Source organism: Felis catus, chromosome B2 (assembly GCF_018350175.1).
Source record: "Felis catus isolate Fca126 chromosome B2, F.catus_Fca126_mat1.0, whole genome shotgun sequence".
Classification (NCBI taxonomy): Eukaryota; Metazoa; Chordata; class Mammalia; order Carnivora; family Felidae; genus Felis; species Felis catus.
This window is the reverse complement of record NC_058372.1, coordinates 37,632,529-37,658,832: the sequence shown is the minus strand read 5'-3', so window position 1 is coordinate 37,658,832 and position 26,304 is coordinate 37,632,529. Positions and strand designations below refer to the sequence as shown.

At 53.2% G+C, this 26,304-nt stretch overlaps 2 protein-coding genes across 8 annotated transcripts in view; both read left to right on the top strand.

Moving 5' to 3' along the window:
* Window positions 1-9,710, top strand: part of KIF6 (kinesin family member 6) — a 386,490-nt gene extending 376,780 nt beyond the window's left edge. For 4 of the 6 annotated variants that reach the window (XM_019830554.3, XM_006931669.5, XM_045057492.1 and 1 more), the window contains 2 exons: window positions 1,168-1,274; window positions 6,827-9,710. In XM_019830554.3, coding sequence (XP_019686113.1) covers window positions 1,168-1,274; window positions 6,827-6,837 — 118 coding nt within the window. In that variant the 3' untranslated portion in view covers window positions 6,838-9,710. The remainder of the gene's footprint in view (window positions 1-1,167; window positions 1,275-6,826) is intronic. The other 2 variants (XR_006597732.1, XR_006597731.1) reach the window with 2 other exon arrangements.
* Window positions 9,711-18,115: 8,405 nt separating this feature from the next.
* KCNK16 (potassium two pore domain channel subfamily K member 16) lies at window positions 18,116-26,298 on the top strand. 2 transcript variants are annotated; one of them, XM_045057491.1, is made up of 5 exons: window positions 18,116-19,455; window positions 22,467-22,581; window positions 23,400-23,566; window positions 24,417-24,582; window positions 26,138-26,298. In XM_045057491.1, the coding sequence occupies exons 1-5, from the start codon at window positions 19,243-19,245 to the stop codon at window positions 26,266-26,268; spliced, it is 792 nt and encodes a 263-aa protein (XP_044913426.1). In that variant the 5' UTR covers window positions 18,116-19,242; the 3' UTR covers window positions 26,269-26,298. The 2 variants fall into 2 exon arrangements, with proteins under 2 accessions (XP_044913426.1, XP_003986134.2); XM_003986085.5 differs by having other exon boundaries at window positions 24,857-26,273.
* Window positions 26,299-26,304: the final 6 nt, after the last annotated feature.

The following is a 26,304-nucleotide window of genomic DNA, read 5'->3' as shown; positions in this document are numbered from 1 at the left end:
GAATAACACTGGTACAGCCACTCTAGAAAACAGTGTGGAGGTTCCTCAAAAAATTAAAAATAGATCTACCCTATGACCCAGCAATAGCATTGCTAGGAATTTACCCAAGGGATACAGGAGTGCTGATGCATAGGAGCACTTGTACCCCAATGTTGATAGCAGCACTTTCAACAATAGCCAAATTATGGAAAGAGCCTAAATGTCCATCAACTGATGAATGGATAAAGAAGTTGTGGTTTACATATACAATGGAATACTACCTGGCAATGAGAAAGAATGAAATACGGCCTTTTGTAGCAATGTGGATAGAACTGGAGAGTGTTAGGCTAAGTGAAATAAGTCATACAGAGAAAGATACTGTAAGTTTTCACTCTTATGTGGATCCTGAGAAACTTAACAGAAGACCATGGGGGGAGGGGAAGGGGAAAAAAAAAGTTAGAGAGGGAGGGAGGCAAACCATTAAGAGACTCTTAAAAACTGAGAATAAACTGAAGGTTGATGGGGGGTGGGAGGGAGGGGAAAGTGGGTGATGGGCATTGAGGAGGGCACCTGTTGGGATGAGCACTGGGTGTTGTATGGAAACCAATTTGACAATAAATTTCATATTAAAAAAAAGAGAGAGAGAGAATAACAGAAGGAAGGGCAGGGCTGAGGCGCCTGGGTGGCTTAGTCAGTTAAGCATCTGACTTTGGCTCGGGTCACGATCTCACTGTTTGTGAGTTTGAGCCCCGCGTTGGGCTGTGCTGACAGCTCAGAGCCTGGAGCCTGCTTCATGTTCTGTGTCTCCCTCTCTCTCTACCCCTCCCCCATTTGCACTGTGTCTCTCCCTCTTCTCAAACAAACATTAAAAAAAAATTTTTTTTTTAAAGAAAGAAGGGCAGGGCGGCTGGAGCGGAGTAGTAGCCCAGGGCCCAGATCACACATGAAGAGAGTCTGAATTTCACTCTGAGAGTGAGGAGAATCCACCAACAGGGTTAAGCCAGAGGAGGAGGATATGATGAAAGGGTCACTGTGGTTCCTGCACAGACTGGGTGGAGGGGTCAGGAGGCAGACTGCCAGGCAGCCTCCTGGGTGAGATCTGGTTACTGAACATGGAAAGCACTTTGGAAAGGTAAGCATGGAGTTCAAATGTAAGGTGCAGTGATGTGTGCATGTGCTTGTCCTCAGCATCCCTGAGAAGCCAGCATCATCTATCCCTCTCACTGGGGACAGCCAGACTGACTCTGACATCCTGGCATTCATCAAGGCCAGACAGAGCATTCTGCAGAAGAAATGTAAGTGCACCTTCCTCCTCCTCCAGGGTCACAGGTCGCCCAGCTCTGCTCACCAACCCTTGAGGGAGGTAAGGGGGAGGCCAGAGTGAGAAGTGAGCTTCCTGTATATTCCTGAAACCACAGGACTGAACTTGTGGTCCCTTCCCATGTGCCTGGCCTCTGCTTCCTCCTGGAAAAAAGCTCCAAAAGACAGCATCACGAACACCAAGACAGACCCAAGGGGGTGGCGGGCCCAGGTGCTCTCGCCTTGCTTGGCAGAGCTTCCCTCCCTCCTCCGGATCTCCAGCTCCCTCTGTTCTGTGTCCCCAAAGCCATCTCTCCTTTGTCCAGCCTTCTCCATACGGGAAGGGGCTGAGTGATGGTTTGGTAACTTGAATTCCTAGCTAGAAATATCACTCTCCTATTGGAGCATGGTTCTTGCCAATGAGTTGTAGACGTAAACACCACTTGAAAGCTCAGGCCTGAGGACCCCTTTAACAGTTACAGAAGGAATACTTGTGGTGTTCCAGACAACAGGAAGAAGCAGAGAAGGCCCTTCCTGGCCTTTGCCACCCACCTCCCCCATCTTCCTCCTGGAAGCTGCCCCCTACTATGGACAGGCCTTCTCTTCTCCTGCCTCCTTCTCCCCCCGAGACCCACGGCGATAAGACCCAAGACCCCTTACGCTGGCCCCTCGCATTTAACCTCGTTCCAGTAAGCCAAAGGCTACCAGGCGGGTTGAGTGTTGCTTTCCCATGTCAACGCCTTGGTGGATGAAATGGCAGACTCAGATCCTATAATGACTGACACCTGCTGCAAGAAGCCCACAGTCAGTTTCATGGCCAACTGTCTGCAGCTGAGACACTAGGGGTTCTGCACACGGGGATGGAACATCCCAAGTAAAGGATGGCCTTCCATGGCGTTCTGGAGGTGGGGGAGAGACAGAGAACACACCCACAAATAGAGACCATTTGACGTGCTGGTAAGCGCTATGAAATAGCTAAAATCTATAATGTGGTAGAGAGCCACAGGGAAGACTGCCATTAACTGGGGCGGGGGCGGGGGCTCCCTGGGGAGGGGAACCTTGAACTAGTAGCTGAATAGTGAGAATGGAGTGTCCGTGCAGTGTCCTGCGAGCAAGCATTCCAAGCGGAAGGAGTAGAAAGTGAACAGCCCTGGAGGGAGCTTTGCTTGGTCACAGGGTGGGAAGGAGGCCAGAGTCACTTAAGGGCTCAGCTCGAGAACAGGAGCCAAATGAACAGGCCTTGTGGGCGAGGGTAAGGGGCTTGGCTTCTATTCCTGACGTAGTGGGAAACTCACTGAAGAATTTAAGCCATGGTGCGATGTGGTCTGACCGAAACTTTGGCAAGCTGACTCTGGCCGTTGTACACAGCAGAGGTTGTAGAGGCCCGGGATTAGCACAGTCATCTGGCTCCTGGGGAGGCCCAGGCAAGGGGTGAGGGTAGCCTGGACCTAGTGGCAGATGGGACGTGAGTCGTGAGGGCAAAGAGAGCCAGCAGGGCTCATGCACCTGTTCTGAGCAGCTAACAGGATGGGGATGCCATCAGCAGGAAGGCAGGGCGGAGTGGACACCAGAGGGAAGTTGCTAGGGGAATTCAGATTTCTGGCTGGACATTCAAGTTTCAGTAGCCCTTTGAGATCTCAGAGGAGATAAGTAGGCCCCTGAACACGAGTCTGGAGCTCAGCGGCAAGGTCTGAATGCACTGGGTGGAATCCCTGTTGAGGAGAGTAAATAGGGTTATTCTAATCGCTGACACAGACCCTTGGGGCACTCTGACATTTGGGGGTAAGCAGGAAGATCTCACCAAAGCTACTGAGAAGGCTCAGCCAGGGCGAGAGAAGAGACGGCAGGGGAGCGAGTGTGGCCTCAGGCAGGCCTGCAGGGGAACGTGGTCCAGGGGAGAGGGGTGGTAGAGCCCAGGGCTGCTGGAAGGCTAAGCAAGAATGGGATGCTGCCTGGTGGCCATTTTGCATGTCACGATGGCCCTGGACAAGTGCCCTGTGGACAGGGACCTGGGAGAATAAAGGGGCCATTGCGGTGGTTGAGGAAAGAAAAGAAGGAGCAAAAGTAGATAGTGAGTGGGGACAGCTGACCCAAGGGCTTGGCTGGGAGGAGGGGCAGTCGGGAGGCTGGGGCTGAAGGGAGGCAGTGGTTGTGAAGACGCACTTACGTGCTGAGAGGAATGGTCCAGGAGAAGAAAGGAGGCTGATGGTAGGGAAAAGAGGGCCAAGCCTGCAGGGGAAACTCTTGGAGGAACGAGAGGGCATGGCGTCCAGAACATATGTGAAGGAAGAAACCCTCCCCTGGAACAAATGCATTGAAATCAGCCATCATCCATCCCTTTAAGAAGTCTACACGTCAGCAACATTGTTCGGTTGTGTTTACCCAGGTTTTGCCCACATAAAGACACTGTTTCCAACCCTCTCTGACAAGAAGAGGCATAAACCCAAGGTCTATGTCAAGATGGCGTCCTCCTGCTAATGCCATTGCCCAGATGGTACAGAAAACTGTACTGAAAGGTGGGGTGCTGCGAGTGTACAGAGCCAAGAGTCTGATCCCCCTTTTGACAGGAGGGGAAACTGAGGCACACAGAGGCTGAATAACTTGCCCAGCTAACAAATGGCAGAGCTAGGATAACCCAGCTTTTCTGTGCTGTGTCCAGTTGGCCATGCTGTCTTGAAAAGTCACTCTGTGGTCGGTCGGGTGTTTGTCTCTTGGCCTCTACCCACCCTGCAGCTGGGAGCTTTGTTCTCCAAACAAATAGCAGCCTGGAAGTAATTCATCAAAACAAAAGTTCAAGGGTTCAATTTTTATCCTCAAGGGGAGAAAAAATATTCTTGGGTTCTTAGTGGTTGTGTGGCTGCAAAGGAAGCTGAAGAAGGGTGACAAGGGTTCCACCAGGTCAGGGCCAGAGGGCCAGCAGGTGCGGCCTCCCCCAACGTGCGGCAGATGGCCAGGCCCCACCACGCAGCACTTTCCACACAGCCCACTTATCAGGCCTCCCTGTCAGGCAAACACGCAGGCCGGGCCCCAGGCACCTTCCCCAGCCAAAGCAAACACTTCCCTCTCCCCTGCCCTGGGCTCCCTCTGCTCTTAATTTAGTGGCGCTGTCTGTCTGGGCTTCTTCAGGAGTGCTCATTATGGGGAATTTGTGACTATCAGCCTAAGAGCAGGAGCCCAGAGAGGGTGATTTAACGTAAGCCTCGCCCGCCGCCTCACACACTTCACCAAGGGCCAGGATGAATCTAGTTGATTTAGGATTCATGGAAAAGCTGTGGAACGTTTAAATCCCTGCCAGGGGCACGTGTGGACAGGTATATATCCCCCGTATGGGGCGTTCGTCATCCACGGTGTCAAATCTGCTGTTTCCAACTGCCAAGGATGGCTTTAAAATCTGAGCAAATGAGGTGAACCCCTTTCTAGAGTGCTTTTTAATAAAACCTTCCTTAATCCCTGAGTTTGGAAGTGTTTCCATCTGGACAGGAACCTTGGTGTGACCCCCTTGCCCTCTTCTCCAGCCGGGGCCAGGCGGAGCCTCTGCGGAGTGCCTCAGAGGCCCCTGCCAGCCTGGACTCCGCCGTCCCCACTGCGAGAAACCCTCCAGCTCCCCACCGGGCAGGATCCATCCCAGGAAAATGGAAAGGCCCCAGAACTGGGAGGGAGGAGGCCTAAACGCGGGGCTCCTTGACTCAGCGCTGTGGGGCCTTAGGCAGGTCACTGCCCCCGCCTTCACACATCTGCCACGTTCAGATTCCCCCTTCGTCAAGGTGGCCAGCCTCTCCTGAGATAATGTCCATAAAAGTCCCTCATAAACAGCCAAGCGCCAGGGAGCTGTTAGCGGGGAAACTGGCCTCTGGTGGGAACTGGCCCAACAGGGTGAGGAGTGATTTCCTTTCAATGGTTTCTCTGTAGCCGTACCCTCCAGTCTGGGAACCTACCGTCACAAAATCCCAGTACAGACTGACAGCTCCATTGCTTCACTGGGGTTCGTCAAGTAAAGAAATGGCACCTTTTCTGTGGGGTTGAGGTCTGGGTCTGTGGGGCACTCAGCCCTGCTCTGTGGCGCTCCTTCTCAGCCCCGCCCCTGCCCCGGTCACCACTGCAGGCAAGCGTATGTGGGATGCAGTGACAGTCCAGGGTGGGAGCCGGCTCAGACCCTCTGCTCCTCACCACTGGCAGTGCTAACCCATCCTGGCCCAGGCTGCGCATCAGCGGTGCAGGGGAAACACCGGAGCCACGACATGCTCAGCGGCCCCATGCCTGCTGGTCCCCAGGACCTGCCCTCACCGTCCTTGGAACAGAGAGCCCACAAAGCAGTGGGTTTCAGCCCTGGCTCTTCATTGGTGTCACCTGGTCCCCTACCACCACCACGAGATTCTGATTTAATCTGTCCTGGGAGTGGCCTGGGATTTCTAAAGGTCCCCCCACCCCCAGGGGTTTCCAGTGCTCAGCAGAGCTGGGAACCGTGGGTCCAGAGTGACTGGAACACATCCCCTTCACATGCACCGGTGTGCCTGGTGTCCTTCCTTCCCGCTCTAAGATTCATCTAGAACAGCTAGGAATGTCTGAAAAGTAAGGACCATCTTCACTTAATTAAACAGCCTGGGGTCTTGCACTCAGAGTTAGATCTGAAGGACCAAGGGCTCGTAGCCTTGAATCGTTTTCAACCTCTCCCTCGCTGCCACCTCCCACATTCAGTGCAGCACAGAGATTTACTGGTTCTCCCTCAGCGACGTCAGGCAGACCATGCCCACACTCCCCACCCGCTGCCAGGTCCCCGTGCCCACACGCAGATGGCCGCGGCCACCCCACTCCTCAATCTCTCTGCCCCCTGCAGGTGTCTTAAACAGTGTTCCCAAGCCCTTCTGCTCTAATTATGAGAGCCAGACTTCAAGCAAATTAACTACATCACTCATACCATTTCTTCTCACACGTTAATGTGCCAGTAAATCTAGGGGTTTTGTTAAAGTGCAGATTCTGGTCCTGGAAGTCTGGGTAGGGTCTTAGATTCGGCACTTCTTAACAAGCTCCCTGGAGATGCCAATGCTGCTGATCCACGGAGCACACTTGGAGAAGCAAGGAGCCCTGCCAGCCACCTTTCTTCTACCAGATACCTCATCTGCTCCGTCCACCTGGGTATTTGGAAAGTAAGGCCCAGAGAACCAACACGATTTGCCCAGTCACACCACAGGTTGGGGACCATGCTGGCTAGTCCTCAGGGGCCCTTCTCCCTCCCTGTCCAGCCGTGGCAGGTGACAGGATGGGCCGTGGTGGTCAGGCAGAATATAATGAATAGAAGGACCAAAAAGAGAATCTCTTGGAGAATTTGGTAGGGATGTCAGTGGGGCTGGACAATGACTATTGGTCCTGGCTCAGGGAGACGGCAAAGGAGGCTGCGTCCTTCATTGCTGGGGGAATAAATGCAGCCCCCAGGAGTCCGGGCACTGAGACCCAAGGGGAGTGGCCCGCCGCCGCCTCCCCATGCGCTTCAATCAGGAACAAATCAGTGCCCCCACGCACAGCCTAACCAAAACATCCTGTCTCCTTTCAGGTTTCCAGTAAGCATCCGGCCGTGCACTGTGGCAGCAAGAATGGAGTACAGATGAAGGAAGGCATCTCTTCTCACTCGCCCTGGCTTCAGATGTGATCTGTGGGCTGCTGGGAGCAACTAGTGATTTGGGTTCCCATAGAGGGGGCCGTGTTTCCTTAAGGATGGTGTCCTGGAGGCTGCCAGTGACGCTGGGGCCAGGGCTTCTGGCACCATCCTTGCTGTGGGTACTGGGGCTGTTGGCCGGACCAGGCAATGCCGGGGTGCTAGTGGTTATATAAGGGCTTCTGCTCACTCTTGTAGTGGCTGATTTTAAACCTTGGAGATTGTGAAATAGTACCATCATAATGCAGTGGCAGGGGAGGCTCATGCTGGTAGAATACGGGTGAAATGATCATCTGTTATTTTTAGCTACCTACCACCCCGCTGTCTGCCCTACCCCCTGGTTTAGGAGCCCAGGAATGGCTGGGGCAAGCCAGGCAGGACGTTGGAGCCAAAGACAAAGCAGTGGAGTGCAAAGCATCTTGATGGCCAGTCCTGATCTCCCAAACCAAACCTTGTGCAATCACCCTCATGGCCCAGATGATCCATAGGCAGTGCCTGAATCAGCCGTATTTCTAAAGAGTCACCCACCCTGTAGGGTCCAAGGACATCGTTGCACCCTAGGAGCTGTGGATGGCTCCCAGGAGCTCTGCAGAGAGCTTGAGAGGCACGGTGTGGGCACCTTGGGCCTCACACCCTCACCAGCCTCTTGGGGCTCTGCATGACTTGGGCCCAAACTCCCCGCTCCCACCGGGAAAACAGAGCTGCCAGGAGCTTGCCTCAGTGAGCCCTTGCAGCACTCTGGGGCCTGGCTGCATGATACAGACCCAGGGGAGGGTGGGCCAGCCCTCAGGAGACCCTCAGAGGGCAAGGGCAGCAAGGTCCCAAGCCAGCAGTAGGCGGGGAGAGGTATGGAGTGGGGAGAGGATGGACATCTGAAATGAAGCTGAGTAAAAGTGTTTGTCTACCATTCCTGCTGTCTCTGTCCTATGAATACAGGACCTGCCGCCCTGGAAAGAGAGCAGAGAGAAAATACATTGAATTGGCTTGCTGTCCCCCCTGCCCAGGACTGGGTAAAAGGATCATTCGAGAGAAGGTAGATGGTCCCATTTCAAAGCCAGGCAGGCCATACAGCCCCTCCAATCCACACCCTCACTGATAATATTAGAAACCCTGAAGCAAAGGGGGGGGGGGCTGGCTTCCAAGGGCTTGTTAGTGGCAAATGTCCCCTCCTCGGGGGCTTTCCCTGACCGCCCAACTAGAGCCACCCCCTAGTTGCTCTCTATCCCATTTCTCTGTTTTATTTTCCTCATCACCGCCTGACATATCATCTCTCTTTATTTGCTTATTTTTTTTTATGGCCTGCAACCCCTCCCCCAAGACTAAAAGCTCCATGACAACAAGGACCTACATGTCTTGCTCATCACTATGTCCCCAGCACAAGTTGGCACTGAGTAAAATACCCTTTCAGTTAATGAGTGGCAGAGACAGAACCCAGACTTCTTGGGCTGGCATCTGGCCCATGCCTTTACTCTGGCTCTGTGACTGAGGCCCATCGGGCAGGGTCCAGCCTCCCTGGCCCTCACAGTCCTGCGGCACATAGTAAGTCCTCAATAAAGTCTGTAGGACCCAGGAAGACCAAAACAGAGCCCTTACAGCCAGATCCTAGAAGCCTCTCCGAGTGCCCAGGGCACACGTGTAACACAGACACCCAGTCTCAAGAGCCCTGAGGCAGCATGGGGTTGGCCAGAGTCTTTGGAGACAGCCTCAGTGTGCCTGGCACACCTTAGTGCCCTCGGCCCTCTAGAGCTGGTTAGAGTCTATTGACTTTAGATCTCCTGCTGAGAACTTATCTCCTGGATCCAAAGGCCTTATTGACAGAGATGTGTGGTGTGGGCCCATGCGGGGTGTGAACCCGCCTTCTGCAGCAATCACTGAAGGCAGGAGAGGAAATGAAGAAGAGAGAAAAGCAGACAGCTGGGCCATGGTGTCTTGCCGAGAGAGCCGTATACCAAGTGTGTACAGCAACTGGAGAGGAACACCTCCCCCCAGATGTCCCTTCCCAATGGAAGCTGGGCCTTTGATGTGGACGCATGCTTGACCACAGTGCATCTTCCACAAAGTTCACTGGCCTTTAAAATGGGAGAAATGGATGCAATGCTCTGAAAAGACTCTCCAGCAATCCTGAGCTCAGTGGGGCATGTGAGTTCACTCCAGGCCAAACTGTAGAGCTTTCCAAAACATCTTCTGGAAAACAGCCTGGCCGGTGACTCCAGCCCAGTCCCTACTAGAATTCAATTTGCTCTGCTATTCACTTGACAGGAGATGTTAGGAGGACAGTTTAGAATGTGGCTTGCTCAGATCCTGCTACAAGGGATTTTTAGGAAGCAGATACAGAGACTGTGGTAGATTGAATAACCAGTCTTAAGACTTTGCCCCCTGAAATAGAATTATACATCCAAAGCTTTGCCACAGCCTCATGGCGGTAGGGTATTCTTTCCTACCCCTTAAATTTGGGCTTGGCTCTGTGACTTGCCTTGGTCAATGGGATGTTAGCAGACGTGATACAAGCGGAGGCTTGACCTGAGCCTGCATGCTCGGGCTCTCCTCTCACACTCCAGGGATCTGCCTTGAGAAGAACATGCCCTGGATAGGTGTGCCCCTTCAGCCTAGATCCCAGAACATACAGAGAGCAGATCTGAGCCCAGCCTACAGCCTGGAGCCAAGGCCAGCAAACCTGTAGCCTGGAGCAGAGCCGTCCCATCAAGTCCAGCCCAGACCAGCTGAACCCTGGCTGATCCAAAGACCCAAAATCATGAGAATAAATGTTTGTTGTCATAAGCCACTAAGCCTTGGGGTGATTTGTCATGAAGCATTAACTGTAGCCACAGCTAACAGATACAGATATTGAAACCCAGAGATGGTATATGACTAGATGCAGAATTTCTCAGAGTTCACTCTTTCCGTCCACGCTGCCTACTGAAAGGGCACTTGAGAGAACACTGTATATGAAAAAGTAGGACCACCACTTACGGCCATGATAGAGCAATAGGGACATGATTTACCCTCCTGCTTTAAATAACTGAAAATTAGACAAAATGTATAAGACAATAAAACACTGGGAAAAGGCAGTACAGGACACTAACCCCCAAGAGAAGGGAAACAAGTGAGGTGAGCCCTATGATTGCCCCAACTTACAGCTCCTCCTCACAGTACTTAGGCTGCAGTCCTGGAAGCGGGCACCAGGTGGCGCCCAGTGGTTTCCCTAGTTAAGGAATTGGAGCCTATAGTCCAGGGAGGCCAAGGGGGCTTCCATTGGCAAGGCCAAGTACAAGAGGTGAGTGAGCTGCAGAGTGCTGACACACTGTGGAGATCTCCAGAGGGTTCTCTCAAGTCTTCAGCCAACTGCTGGGCGAGACACGTGGGTGAAGAAATCACTCAAGGCTGGAGAAAGAACCACCAGAAAGGAGCTAGTAGAAAATTTTCCAGAAATAACACAGGGTTGGGAGTACTCCCAACAGCCACAGTGGAGAAACCTTCTCACAAAAAAAGTCACTGAACAGAAAACACATAAGGTATTTATGTGTGGCATACATTTGGAAGTGGCACCAAATTAGCCAGAGATCAAAGCTATTCCGGTCCCGCCTAACAAAATCTAAAAAGTAAGCATCAAAAGAGTCAAACTGCTTTCAGTGAGTTTCCAAACAGAGCTCAAAAACATTTAAAGGAATAAAAAAAGAATCTAACATCTAACAATATAGAAGGGGCACCCAGTAGAAGTTACCAAGGATGCAAAGAAGCAGGAAAACATGGTTTGTAGGAGAAAAACCAATTCATAGAAATAGAAACAAATAGAAACAGATGATTGACTACATAGACAGGGACTGTTTTTTAATGCAATGGGTGTATGTTTAAAATACAGGCAAGGGGTGCATGGGTGACTCAGGTACATGGGTGACTCAGTCTGCTAAGCGTCTGACTCTTGATTTTGGCTCAGGTCATGATCTCAAGGTTCGTGAGATCCTGAGATCAAGCCCCGTGGGCTCTGCGCTGACAGCACAGAATTCTCTCTCTCCCTCTCTCCCTGCCCCTTCCCCTCTCTGTTTCAAAATAAATAAACTTTTAAAACATATGTATAGGCAGAAATATTCCCCTTGCAATTCCTCAAATGTAAACCTGACTCATCCATCTGGTCATTCTTTTAACAAGGATGTACCATCCACTGTGCTAAGTTCTGGTGACTCAGAGGTGACCAAGACAGAGAAAGTGCCAATCGTCTCATTCTAGGGATGCCTGGGTAGCTCAGTCAGTTGGGAGTCCAACTTGGGCTCAAGTCCTGATCTTGTGGTTCATGAGTTTGAGTCCCGCATCTGTCTCTGTGCTGACAGCTCAGAGCCTGGAGCCTGCTTCAGATTCTGTGTCTCCCTCTCTTTCTGTCCCTCCCCTGCTCACACTCTGTCTCTCTTTCTCTGAAAAATAAATAAACATTAAAATTTTTTTTTAAAAAAAGAACTTACATTCTAATTGGGGAGATGGACAAAAAACAAATAAACAAGGGAATCTGAGCTAAGATGGTGTTGGGGTGGGATAGGATGGGCCTGGGCTCACTGTCAAGGTGGATAAGAGTGTGAGAGCCGGGGCATGGCACAGAGAGGAAGGGGGGAGAGGCAGGTTTACAACTAGAATGGTGGGCCAGGGATTCAATGAGGTGAAGAGGCGTGGGGCTGAGAGGTCGAATAGGAACACGGAGTACAGCAAATAGGAGACTTGGGGGATGTGAGTCATCTAAGAATATGGGGGGAGAGAGTATCTCAAGACATGTGTCCAAGGGTCTGCTGGGGTGATAAGGCAGAGGAGATGTGGAAAGGTTGGCCTTGAATGTTGGAAGTTGACAATGTATGGGTAAAATGTGGGAGGAGGAAATAGCATTTCCTTTAACACAGGTTCCTTCTCCTGTGTGGAAAATGGCTTCTGGCTATGTGGCCCCGGATGCTTCTGTCAGGACAAGGAGGGAGGCAGCAAGCTCTTTTAGGGTCAACTGCTTTATTTGGGTTTCTATGGCCAACTGCCAGTAAGCAGGGCTGAGCCCATTTTATGTGCATTGAGGGGGAACTCAGAGCAAGGAGCAAACAGAAAGCTGGTTAGGGATCCCTCCCTCTCACTTCCCTCAACTCCTCAACTTGAGAAGGCAGCCCTTCCCCAGACCAGCCCCCTCCCCCCTGCACTCCCACTTCCAGGTGTGACGATCAATGCACGATCAATGCACCGACCGACCGGTGCAGCATTTCCTTCATGACATTGCTCGGGACTGGACCACCAGAATGGTGCTGACCTGCTGACTTAAGTGACTCTCACATAGGAAAAGTACCAGACATAGCACAAAGAATCTTCGCACGTACTGAATGGACAACAAACAAATCCACGAGTACCTGTTGTCTACAACATTCTAAATCTTCACCAGTAACCATTACACCTCAGATGGACTCATGAATTTGGTGCAGTTTTAATCAAATTGCTTATATAGACAGGAGCTCACAAAAAATGTTTGCCAGGATCCCACACAGTCAGCAGCAGCCCTGGCCTTTTCTACACTCTCAGTTTCTCTGTTCACTTCATCTCCCAGGCCCTGGGAAGGCTCTGCTCCTCCCTGGGGCCACGATGGACTGTATCCTGATCAACACCCCACATCTACATCCTGGTCCATGTGTTCCCAAGTTTATTGCTGCTTTTGCCCCAGTGCATCTTGCAGCTCTGGGTTTTTCCATAGTCTGCACACATAAGGAAGCATAAGGGCTTCTTTAATAAAGGGTGTCTAATGGATCCTTTAACAATCCCCCTGCCTTTTTCAAATTTAGTGGCCATCACAAGAGAGAGGCATGATCTCCCCACTCCTATTGTCTCCCAAAGGTATTTGTCTGACAAGCTGAGCGATTCCTTCATTAACGTCCACAGATGAGCTCTATTCCCTGCAGGATTTACAAACCACAATGACACAGAAAACTACTAATGACTTAGTTATAGAACGAAGAGTCTGACAGACACTGGCTGTGTCCTGCCCATGTCCCCCAACCCACCTGGAGGTCCCACGTAGCTTTGGTGAACAGTTCTCATCCACACCAACAGCTTCCTGTCTCAAGTATCCGTCTGTCTCTACCCGAAGGTCCTCTTCCCCCGTAGGAGCACTCTAGGTCCATTGGCAGGGCAGGCCGGCAGCGCAAGAGTTAAGCTCTCCTGGAGCAAATCCTCAACTAATGAGGGGCAGGCGCTGGTGGACAAACACCCCCAGCTTCCTTGCCCCGCCAAGGACAACTCTGAGGTGTGCCCCACACAGCCTCCCAGAGGTCCTGGTGGGGCTGAGCCCCAGGTGCCCACGGCAGACGCCTGTTCAAAACCTCACCTTGTATTGACTGCCCCTCCCCTGTCTCTCGTCCCCACTCTCTTGGGATGGGTTCCTGGGACCACTTCCCACATGAACTACTCACACCCAAATTTTGCCTCAGAGTCCACTCTGAGGTAAATCCGATTTAAGCGAGGGTATCTATTTCAGAATCACGAGTTGGGGGTGGGGGGGCTCTTGCATCCAAGCCCTCAAAGTGGGAGCCCCATCCCCCACTTCAACCAGAGCCCTTCTCTTCACAGTGCCCATCCTGGGGTGCAGGGAAAGAGTTCATGTGAGAAACGAATCCTACTGTTCAAAAAACAACAACAACAACAACAGAAAAAACAATGGAAAATCTGAACAAGGTCAATACCAGGTGTGTTTGTTTAAAGCCTTTCCCTCAAATTACCCCTCAGCCTTCTCCCTCCTCTCTTCTGGCCACACAGTTGGAGGTCACACTCCTCTCTGGCCACGAGGACAGAGACCTATACAAGCCCGTGCCACCCCTGCCTCCACACAGGATGCTCTCCTGCACGCTTCACTGTGGGGACACATCCAGGAGCCCAGACGACCATATGCAGAACTTGTCACTTGGGCCCGTGGTGCTGCCAATCATTGGGGCTCAGGGCAGCAGGGTCTGAAACCACGGCTCTTTTTTCCACTTGCCCTTTTCCCTGCAAGGGATGTACCCGGGGCAGGTGGGCCTTATCTTCTCCCTTTGGTTCCGGTTTGGAACGTGCCCTTTTTCATTTGTGCGGATATGTGTCTATTGAGTGACTCCCTAAGCGAATACCGATGTTGGTTGGTGGGGTGGCAACCTGTCCTTTTCCTTATCTCAGGGCTCATCCAGATGGAAAGAGGCCCATGCCCAGCTGCTCTGTTTACTCTGCATTCTCTCCCCATTGTACACGAAATTGATCTGAGAGGGGTTTTGTTTTTCTTCTTTTTCCTCCAATCTCCTTATTAGTTCAGCCTCAGAAAGTCCCTTATCACTTGCCGGATGTCAGGCCACACTCTGCCATCAGGCCTGGCCATGTTAGACTCTCCATTAATTGATTTTGCCCTCCCCACTTGGAAGCACAAATTGGCTCTGCCCATTAGCAGCAATAATTCCCTGAAAGGGATTATAAATCATGCCCTGTGTCCATCAGTCACTCACAGCGGAGCAGTGCCCCCGTGGGGTGGGAGATGGAGTGTTTGATGGGCAGGGGAGGTCCCCACAGTCAAGCAGATTCTCTCCTAAACCTGACCAAATGAGGCCACGGCCGACTGGAGTCACTACAATAGGCCCCAGCACAGAGGGTTCCATTGGCATGTATTGAATGAGTCAAGGTGGAGAGAAAGAGGGCTGCCTCTGTGGTGCAGGATGACCTTGTGACTTGACCCTCACCCACCAATTCCACCATTATGTTACCACTCTCTGGCTCTGTGGGATTGGGGTTTTCATAAGTACACCCCCGCCCCTCCACACACACACACACACTAAAATGGAAGTGCTCCTGAGAAGGACTCATCCTAAACTCTAGTCAAGTCTTTGGGGGTCCATGAAAAGTGAACGTGAGAACAGGAGACGAGGGGCACAACCAGAGGAGAGCTGAGGAAGGAGCCTCAGAGGGGAGAGTGAGCAGCGAGGACAGGGGGAGGACAACAGGCACACAGGAGGTTCTCAATAGGTAGGCCATAAGTGAAGGCAGTGTCTTGACCCTAGAGAACCTGCCAGGACCTGGGCGGGGGGCTCCAGTTAAGGGCTAACCCAGCCCTCCTTCCACCTCAACATGCCAGAGACAGAGCTCTGGCCCCCAGCGCCCACCCCTTTCTCCCATACAGACAGTCCATACTTTTCCCTTGATTTCCTTCCACCTTGGAACCACCACCATTGCCTGTGGACAGCGTCCAGACCCGTGGAGGATACTTGGGCTGAAGAAGTTACTAAGACCTGCCTGAGATTCCCCCAGATGTCAACGGATGAGCTTTCTAAATGATACACAAGAGAACTCTTCACACATTGAGCTTCTCTAGGGCAATAAAATAGGATTTGATTGTTACGCGGCCCTGCAGGTGTAACTACAAACCCAAGCTTAAAGCCAGGAAGTAGCAAGTCTGTGATGATAAGATGGTAGTCAACCTGTGTGGTCCCATCTCTCCAGACTATAAAGAAAAACCGGTCAGGGGTGAGTTTGGGGAGTCTTGATGCTTCCTTCCTCCTCCGAGACAAGCCCACATCCCAGCCACGGTGCTGTCTGGGAAAGCTCTGGGTATAGAAGAGCCTTGTATGGGGTAGCTCGAGATCCACAGGTGACTTCAGGGAACCCAAAACCAGCAGGACTGCAGAGAAGGCAGCTGCCACACCCAGGCAGGGCCCCCCTCAACCATGGGATGGATGAGGTGCTTCGGAGCGGAGACACCTTGGCTGCCTTCGGCACTGGTTACAGTGCCGGGATGTTCCCCAGGGGTGGCCTCCACATCCTGCCTACACCTCCACCCCCTGTTATTTGTTGTTCTAGTTCTGGCCTTAGAGCAGGTTAAGAATCCTATGACGCTACCACTCTCTTGATCATTCACATACTTGAAGTGGTAAAATGGAAAAAAAATCTCCCCCTGGCTTTTATTTTCTCTAATCTCTCTCTCTCTCTCTCTCTCATTACCGAAACCATCATGGCCTGTCCTGGACACAGAGGCCACGGTATCTGCCTCCCCATACCCCCTTCCAAGTGACACCTGTACATGTGATGCCCCCACCCCCTGGCTGGGGCAGAGCAGCTGAAGGTATTGCTTGACCCAAGGCCGTCCAGACACCTGTGAAGTGGCCCACGTGAAAAGGTGCTCTTGACATCGGCCTCACCTTGGAGACAAGAAGTACAAGAGAAAGAAGAGAAGGGCAGCAGCTGATGCTGACGGGATGCCAGCGGGGCGGCCTGGAGCAGAATCCGAGGCAGAGAGACAGGACAGAGCACAGGGAGGGAATGGCCGGCTGGCTGGGGCGAGTGGAGGGGTGCACCCCGCGAGGAGAGGGAACAGAGCCTGTTAATGGCTAAGAGTGAGGACACAGGCCCAGTTGCTCCAGAAGCCTGGCGGCTCCTGGCTTCCCTTCACAAATTATTTCAATTGCTCCAGACAACTGGAGTGTGTTGCTATTTCTTCCAACTCAAATAAGCCTTGAACAATTAAAACAACAAAAATTTGTGTAGCCATTGGGAAGTAACAGGATACCTAACAGTGGCTTAAACAAATAGGGTTTATGTTCCCAACATTTTTGAAATCTAGAGGTAGGCGTGTGCAGGAATCAGCTGAGCTTCAGTGGCGCCCGCGTGGCTCAGTCAGTTGAGCGTCCGACTTTGGCTCAGGTCATGATCTCATGGTCTGTGAGTTCGAGCCCCGCGTCGGGCTCTGTACTGACAGCCCCGGAGCCTGGAGCCTGCTTGGGATTCTCTGTCTCCTTATCTGTCTCTACCCCTCCCCTGCTCATCTGCCTCTCTCTCTTTCTCTCTGTCAAAAATAAAAAATAAACATCAAAACAAAAAAAGAATCAGCTGAGCATCTTTGCAGCCCTCTTGACCTTTCCCTCAATGAGGCCAGCCATCTGTGCATTCAGGGCACACAGAGGGGGAGCGGTGGGCCCAGCCACAGCTGAGCCCTTCGCGGGGACGGCACAGCCTGGCCCCACACGTCCACAACCGGCTCTGCACACACCCAGTTGGCCAGAACAGGGTCACAGGGCCACCCGAGCTGCAAGAGAGCCGGGAAAGTGGGTGCGAGGGATGCTGTCCATCCTCTGATCTCCTCCCCATTTCTGTGCCCTCTTTAATGTGGTTCTGCTTCCGATGGCCTGGCCTACCGATCACCTGGGACTCCAGTGGACCATCCCCAGGTTACTGGAGCCGTTTGCCAGCTGTGTGCCAGAGATGGCTCAACGACTGGCTGGTGTGGGATTGTGAAAGCCCAGCTCCCCTGCCTCCACCTGGGACTAACGGTGTGCATCACCCACCAGGGCTCTCCACGAACCAGGCTGAGCTGGGACTATGGTCTCCTGTTTGACCCTGCTCTCCCCACATCCGTATCGCTCTTCGCTTACCCTGCTGCTCACACACAAATCCCCCTCTCGGGGCTGCTCCCGGGAACCCAGCCTGGAGCACAGGGAGCAGGACTATCATGATGGGTTAGACCGATCACGCTCCATTGCCTGGGGCTCACAAGCACACGGTTTGGGCTCTGCTAGCTGGGAAGGAGGGAGAGGATGTAGATAGGCAGCTTGTGTTGTCTGCGGCCACAGCCCATCACAGAAAACGTGAGCAGAGAACTTGGAAGACACACACACTGCAGGTGCGAACGCACAATGGTGCAGCCCCTTTGGAAAACAGCCAGGCAGCTCCTCAAAAAGTTAAACATAGAATGACCACGTGACCAGCAACTCCACTCCCAGAGACATGAAAACATACATCCTCACCAAAGCGTGTAAGTGAATATTTGTAGTAGCTTATTCCTGATAGCCAAAAAGTGGAAACAACCTGAGTATCTATCAACTGATGAACGGATAAATAAAATGTTGGTATACCCACGCAATGAACTATGATTCAGCCATAAACAAGAATAAAGTAGAGGCACCTGGGTGGCTCAGTTGGTTAAGCAGCAAGACTTCGGCTCAGGTCATGATCTCGTGGTTTGTGAGTTCGAGCCCCATGTCGGGCTCTGTGCTGACAGCTCAGAGCCTGGAGCCTGCTTCGGATTCTGTGTCTCCCTCTCTCTCTGCTCCTCCCCTACTTGTTCTCTCTCTCTCTCTCTCTCTTTTCCTCTCTCAAAAATAAACATTAAAAAAAAAAGAAGATAAACTACTGACAAATGCCACAACATGGATGAACCTTAAATACATTACACAGAGGCCAGACACAAAAGGCCACAAACGGTCAGACTGAATCTCTATGACATGTCCAGTATAGAGAAATCCAGAGAGAGAAAGCAGATTAATGGTTTTGCCAGAGGCTGAGGGGGCAGACTGGATGCTCAGGGGTTTCTTTCAGAACTGATGAAAATGTTCTAGAAAAGACTGTGGAGATAGCTGCATGATTCTGAAAATACTAAAAACCCTTCAACTGTATACTTTAAATGTGTGAATGAAATGGTATGTGAATTATATCTCAATAAAGCTATTGCAAATTCACACACAAGCAAAGAAGAGAAAGACAGGAAAACACCCTCCATTCCACTCCCCAGAGCGAAGCCACTGTTAACATCTCAGGCCAGGATATAATTTTAGCTTCTTTTTTACTCACACATACATCTCACCAATATTGTATTGGAGGAAACCTGATAAGGATTTCAAGCCAAAAAACAAAAACAAACAAACAAAAAAAAAAACTTTCAGCAAAAGCTATGAAGCAAATGCATACAACTTGTTGGGAGCATCAACCCTATTCCTGTTCTTGGTCAAGGCTGTTCTCTATTTGCTTTGCCCTGATTTGTTACCCAGTTTATTATCTTCAGGGCCCTCAATAGGCAGGCCATCCTCCCAGCCCCATTCTGTAGCCAAGGCAACTGAGCACAAGGCATTTTCACACCCATCCTGATTCCTTCCCAGCGTGGGGACCCAAAGCCATCCATCACAGGTGAAAAGCTGGGGGCTGTGGAGGGCACCCACGCAGGCCTGGGCAGAATGAAGGGGAAAGCATCTGATTTGGTCCAGAAACACCCATCCAACTTGTAGGCAGAGGGTAAGACAAGACGACCGCAGGAGGACCCGGTAGGTCTCTTTGAGGGGTCCGTGCCACCGACCTGTGCTCTCCAGGGTCCAAAAGGCTGGTGGGGGGTGGCTGGCCTGTTTGCGCTGGAGGCACTTAGTGCAGCCACGCTGAGCCGCACTGTTCAAACAGACTCCCCGGCCTCCAGACACCTGTGCCGAGGAGGACGAGGAGGGCGAGGCAGGCAGGAGGCTGGGCACGGGTCCCCGGGCGCTTCCCCCCTCTCAGAGGCAGCCCCGCAGCCCTGGCAGATTCCCGGCCACACCATGCCCCAAGCCAGGCTCTGCAGCTGTTGGGGTGGCCGGGTGCTGCCCCTGCTGCTTGCCTATATCTGCTACCTGCTGCTCGGTGCCACTGTCTTCCAGCTGCTGGAGAAGCAGGCGGAGGCTCAGTCCAGGGACCAGTTCCAGTTTGAGAAGCTGCGCTTCCTGGAGAACTACACGTGCCTGGACCAGCGGGCCCTGGAGCAGTTTGTGCAGGTGAGAGGGAGGTGCTGGTGTGGGATGGTGGGCAGAGTGGGGGTTCTCGTGGCAGATCCAGGGCGATCAGTCCGGGGAGGGGTGGCTAATGCTTGTTTGGAAGCAGTGTAGAGCGGGAACAGAGACCTAGGGAGACCTAGGGCTGGATTCTGGCCCCAGGTCTAGAACCAGATTGCTGTGTGACACTGAGCGGGTCACTCAAACTCACTGATCCCAAATTTCCTCATCTAAAAGGTGAGCCGAATGATCTCAGAGGTGCTGCAGACATTTACAGTGGATCAAAAGTGCTTTTCAAGCAGCCACTTGCTGCATAAATGTGAACTGTGTGTCAGGGTTAGCAACACTGTGCAAATTTCCTTCTCCCATGCACCATACTTCCCCTACCCCAACCCCGGGGCTGCTAATCCTTCTGTCCTCACCCCCTCACTTCCCTCTGCTGACCACACTCGAGGGCTGTGGGTGGGACACACAAATTAAGGTCAGGAGCAGCTGCCATGCTGGTCTTCCCCGGCCCAGTGAGCAGGATGAGCAGGATGATGGCTACACCAGCAAGGCGTCCATAGGGGGCTCTCTCTGGGGCAGAGCATGTCCCCCTATGTCTGGGCCCCTCCTACTTCTCTGCACAAACTCTGGAGCCCCAGCACCCTCTCTCCAAGAAGCATGGCAAATCCGGCCTTGGAAACCAGGGGGCCCAGTGAAAGACAACAGCCACCACAAAGGAACAAGCCAAGTGCAGAGTCATCAGAGTGATAATTGGCACTTAGTGAGCATTTACAAGGTGCCTAAGACAGTGGGGAACAGGGTCTTCATGCTGGGGTTAGACCGGTCATGATCCATCCTCTGGAGCCAAGAATTTTATACGTGTTTCCTCATAATGACCTATGGCTATCACTGTCTCCAGTTGGTAGGTGGAAACCGGGCCACAGAGAGGGGGAGTGTGGGCAAGACTGCAGGCTTAAGTACTGGGGACAGAACTCACCCCTCAGCTGGCTGCTCTTCACCATACGAATTAGCATAAGTGTAAGGCCTTGGGGTGGGCAGGATACAGCCTAGAGCAGCAGTCCTCAAAGTGCGGCCCCTGGACTGGCTGCATCAGCATCACCAGGGAGTCTTTTAGAAATGCCGGACATCGCACCCGACCCCAGGCGCTCCAAATCAGGAGCTCTGGGGGCAGGACCGGCAGCCTATTGTTAACAAGCCCTCCAGGCCATGCCCGTGCCCTCAAGATGGAGAACAGCTGACCTAGAAGATGATAGTTGGGTGGGGTGGTCAGAGAGAACTTTCCAGAGATGTGAGAGACCAGTCCAGGCCCTTTCTTCCAGGAAACGAGGCCTCCTTGCTCTCCAGCAGTACAGGGCTGGCACCATAGCACCCCTATTAAGACTGAGAAGGGCTCTGGCGCCTCCCAAGACCCTCGCGGGCCCTGGAGCCCATGGCATCTCCTCCTCCCTCAGCCTAGGACTAGACGCAAAACCCAGGAGCCTGAGGGTGTGGGAAGGATTGGTGGCTGGGATCTAACTAGCTCTGTAAACAGAGCTAAAAAACAAACCTAAAAAATAGGCTTGACTGCAGCCCCAGCCACTGAATAACAACACCCTGGCCCTGGCCTCCCCAGCGGAGCCAAGACACCTCCGTCCTCAGTCTCCTTGGGAGGGACCCTCACTTGCCAGGGGATGCCTGGCTGACAGGAATAGGATTCCAGAAGAGCACACATTACTGGTAAAATTCACAAGAGGAAAAAGCCATTAACAGTACTAGAAGCAGTGTTAGAGACGCCTCCACAGGAAAAAGGCCTTGCCCCGGTTCACAGGATTCGTGTCTGGCTTTTTCTACATGGATTCTTACAGAAAAATGGAGGGTCGCACTGGGGGCCCCACATTCAGTACCCTCGCTGAATCAAGGCCCCTCCTCAGCAGGATGGAGTGCTTCAGGTTGGCTGTGGGAGACAGCTGGGCCTAGAGCAAGAGCTGCTCCCGAGGGTGAGGGTCTCCAGGGAGTGAGCGTGTTCCGGAATGTTCCGTCCTGGCCTCTCTGGGTGTGTGGGAACGGGAGGGAGACCAAAGTCCACATGTGAAGAGACCAGTTCTGCCAAAGTGAAGAAAAGCAGACAGCCTGTGTCAGGACTCCCAGACTGGCCCAGCCTACCAGGGCCACCCCCACCCCGGCCAGGAGCACACACACCCAGCCAGTGGGGAAAAGGTTCCCACAGGAACTGGAGGCCGGAGTGGCCCCCTCCCCCACTGCCCTTTTCCAGCTTTGGGGGCTCTATCGAGTGGCAAGACTGTGCTGCTGCCTGGGACAAGGCATGGTCACAGGGGAGGGAACTGGGGAGGGATCACTAACCATCTCCAAGAGGGCTGGGCCTCGGGACAGAGGGGCTTACGCTTGAGCCTTCCAGGGTTCAGATTCCGTAAACGCACACTCAACACACATGCACATGCATGCGTACAACACACAACACAGAAACACCACTACATACACGACCTTTGCCCTGGTGTCTGATGGAATTTCTCTTGTAGGCATGGGCTGGGCCTCATGAGGGGGCAGCAAAGAGCAAGGCTGCCCGCTCCCCGGGAATACCCAGAACGGGGTTCTCTGTCCCCACCATCAGCCCTGCGGGAGGGCAGCCCCATGGCTTCCCTGTGGCCCCCCAAATCTACGTTCCCCAGTAAGCTCTTCCGGGAACATCCGACCTGGAATCTTCCTATTGTCCTCACAACACATCTACGTCTCACCCTCTTGGCCACAGACAGCACCTCCCACCTGGACCACTCATTAAGCACCCTCCTCTGCCTCCTTACACCCGTTCCCCTCCACCAGCCCATGTTTACAGCCCTGGTCCGTGGAACAAGCAGTGGACTTGGGCAAGGCATTTAGCTACTTGGACAGAGCCTACATTTCCACAAAATGGAAACAAGACCATCTAAGAATATCGTTAAGTGAGATGACAGCAGAGAGCTTGGCCACCATCAGCTGCCTCTTTCTCCCACCCCACACCACCCCCCCAACAGGTGATCATGGAAGCCTGGGTGAAGGGTGTGAACCCCAAAGGCAACTCCACCAACCCCAGCAACTGGGACTTCGGCAGCAGTTTCTTCTTTGCGGGCACGGTTGTCACCACCATAGGTAAAGGGTCTGGGTGGGGAAGGGCTTCCCCAAAGTCCCTGTTTTGGTTGCGGTTGCTGAGAGCAGATGCTGAGACCAGGACTGTGGTTTATTTAGGAGATGATTCCAGGAAGCACAAGTAGAGAAGTGGGGAGGTAAAGCAAGAGAGGAGAAAGGGCAGCAACGTTTGCATGGGTGAACAGGGTCCCAGTTAGGACAACTGGCCTCGCTCCCACGGGGGCCCTCTGAGAGCACAGGCAGAGCCCAGCCTCTGAACATTGCCTGTGAGGGGGGAGTTAATGAGGCTATTTATCTACCAACTCCTGCCCTCGATGGTTGAGAACTGACCCCGGATGTGTTAACTCTAGTATTTTGAACCTGCCCATAGACTACGCACGTTCTCAGGTACAGAGAGATGCAGGGACTTGGAGTAGAGAGCCATCTGGGTGGACAGGAACTGTCCCCCAGGCTGCAAGTGATGCCTCAGCTGTTCTGAGGGGACAGCACACCAATAGCATCTGCTGTGTTCCCTCACCTCCCCCAGGGAAAAACTAGACAGGAATGACACTATGTGGAATCACTCCACGTAGTCAGGAGGAGGGTGGCAGTCAGGAGGGCTTCCTAGAGGCAGTGCCATTGGAGATGGACCTTTCAAAGACAAGCAGGATTCTTACAAATAGAGATCATTCTAGCAGGGGCTGGGGGGAATGTTCTTGGGAAGAGAGGAGCTTCTCCTCTACTCCAGGAGGTAATGGAAGATGACCACCTAGAGTCTGTGGGGGAGGCAGCTCTGAACTCTCTCTTTCCCATATTTGCACACTCCTCCCCTCCCCCCGCAGGATATGGCAACCTGGCGCCCAGCACGGAGGCAGGCCAGGTCTTCTGTGTCTTCTATGCCCTGGTGGGCATCCCGCTCAACGTGGTCTTCCTCAACCACCTGGGTGCAGGCCTGCACGCCCACCTGGCCGCCCTCGAGAGGTGGGAGGAGCAGCCCAGGCGCTCCCAGGTAGGGCCCCCTCTTCCTTATGGCCCTGTGGCGGGGTGAAAACAGAAACTGATACTGAGACGCGGTTTGGCAGGCAGGGTCTTAGTGGTAGAAACTCATGGAAGAAAGGGCGGGGCAGAGGGAGAAGTTGAATTGTGATCAGGCTGGACAAAGACTTGGCCAGCCCCTCGTGGAGCTCTCCAGTGTGTGTGGCCATGGGAGTTGTCCCACAGGGTGCTGAATCAGCCAGGGCTATATACCCTGGCCTCAATCAGACACAGGGTGGCCTTCTTGGGAAGGGTGTGCCTGTGGGCCCGGCGGTTCTCTGTAGCTGACATACGCCTCAAAGGAGCCGGGAGCCAGAGGCCGCTGGCTGACTGCTGATCAACAAGGTCTCCTTTGAAAGGGAATCTGGACAGCACATCTCTGTGGCCATCACAGAACTCCAGCACCCCTTCCTGCGGTTGAAAGTAAACTTCGGGCCACCCAGCACACCCCCATCGCCCACCCGCTTGGCTAGCCCTTTGCAAAGCCAGCACACTAAGGAGGACTAGGGTGCAGAAGAATCTGGGGCAGTTCAGTGGCTGTCCTCTGTCCCAGCTCTGAGTCTCTGACAGGTCTATCCAAGCGTGATCCTCAGACCCAAAGGAGTCTCCAAATTCCAACCTGACCCACTAATGAAATCCCTCTGACCAGATATTCCCCTGGCCTGGGCAAGAGCACACACACAGGATACAAACACCAACCCAAAGGTGTGCAGGGCAAGGAAGGGACATAGCTACAGCCCAGCTGCACTCCCAGGTTTGCGCACTCCCCCTGCCCAATCCTGGGGCCTTCCAAGTGACTCAGAGACAGACTCTCTCACTCCCAGCTGCTGCAGATCCTGGGCCTGGCTCTGTTCCTGACCCTGGGGACGCTGGTCATTCTCATCTTCCCACCAATGGTCTTCAGCCACGTGGAGGGCTGGAGCTTCGGTGAAGGCTTCTACTTTGCCTTCATCACTCTCAGCACCATTGGCTTCGGGGACTATGTTGTCGGTGAGAACAAGGCAGTCACACTTCTCCGAGTGGGGGCCATGAGGGTTAGGGAATGGGGAAATAGTCCCTGGTTGTTTGGGGGAGACAAATAATTTGTAAGGCTTCTGAGGATTCTCACAACATCCTTAGACGTCTGTGGCCTGGGACCCATCACCCTTTCCCTCCACTGCAGATCCTTGTTATGGGGAGGCTGGTGAAGACCCCTATGGAACCTGGGAGGGGGTGTGGCTGTGCCCTCAGATCCCGGGCATTTATCATGTCCCTTCCCTGCCAGGTACAGACCCCAGCAAGCATTACATCTCAGTGTACCGGAGCCTGGCAGCCATCTGGATCCTCCTAGGCCTGGCCTGGCTGGCTCTGGTCCTCCCACTGGGTCCTCTGCTTCTGCACAGGTGCTCCCAGCTCTGGCTGCTCAGCAGGGGACTTGGCCTCAAGGAAGGGGGAGCCCCCGAGATGGAAGGGGTCCCCAGACCTCAGAAGACCCCCATCTCTGCATGAGGCCTCCAGCAACCCCAGGAGCCCCTCCTGCTTCCCCTACCCCTATATGCCTTCTAGACTTCCTGTTCAAGATCCTCCCCCTCCCCTTCCCAGCCAGGGCTGATCTCAGGATCTCTCCAGAGAGTAAAGGAGACAGGAATGTTCAAGCAAGTAACTGAAAGGAGATGCAGGACAGGATGAGAGACGTGTGTGGAGTGAGATGCACGCTGTTGTCCCAAAGCCCCTCCCCCAAACGTGACCTGGAAAAGTTGAATCCAGACATGGATCACCGTAGCCAAATCTCCATCATGCCCTCCCTGCATTCCCCCCAACCCAGGAGACTTTATGCAGTACAGTAAACATAGGTTGACTTTATTTTCACCTCATTTGATATGTGCACCAGGGGCATTTGTCAGGCCCCCACTGTGTGTCAGGCAGAGGGCCAGGCTCTGGGGACACACAGTGAAAGATCCTGCTCTCCATGTGCGTTTAGTCCACTAGAAGCACTAAATAAGGAGAGAGGCCCCTACCCAGTGCCCAAAATGCTACAATGGGGCAGAGCAGGCCTGACCAGAGCCCATAGGGGTGGCTGGTGGGGAGGGTCAAGGAGAGAGGAGGGCTGGGGAGGGACTTTTGGAGCATCTTCGTGCAAACAGGACATCTACCCTCAGGAATCTGGCAGCTGCCTCTCAAAGCCTGCCAGTTCCCCTTGCCTAGAGGTCTAGAGCTGTCCGTGAACAAGGCTTAGGAGCTCTTGTGTATCCCATACCTTCCGGAGTGTGGCCTCCCCTGACTCCCCAGGGCACCCCTTGACCTCATCACCCCCTCTGGGTGCCTGTCTTAAGAGCCTTTCCAAACACACCCAGAGACAAGCTCCGTGGAGGCCTGGCCTCCTTTAGGAACATGCTCTGCAACCCCGGCCCTTCTCCTGCCAGACTGTGACGTCTCTGGCCAAAAGGAGAGGAGAGATTTAGACCAGTCCATCCACAGCCCAACTTCATCAAGGACTTCAAAGCTCTGCCCCTACCTCTGCCATCAAGGCAGGCCGGTAAGTGGCTGGGTGGCTCCGGACTCCCAGACTCCGGACTGAGGCAAGGCTGTGAAGCAGAGAAGGCTCCAGATGGGACACATAGGGAAGGATCTACAGCATCGAGAGACCCAGGTTACACCCAAGACTTCCTCATATGGAGAAGAGGTCTGGGAAACTGAAGACCCCTGAGGGACTCCTTATATGCCCTGGACACT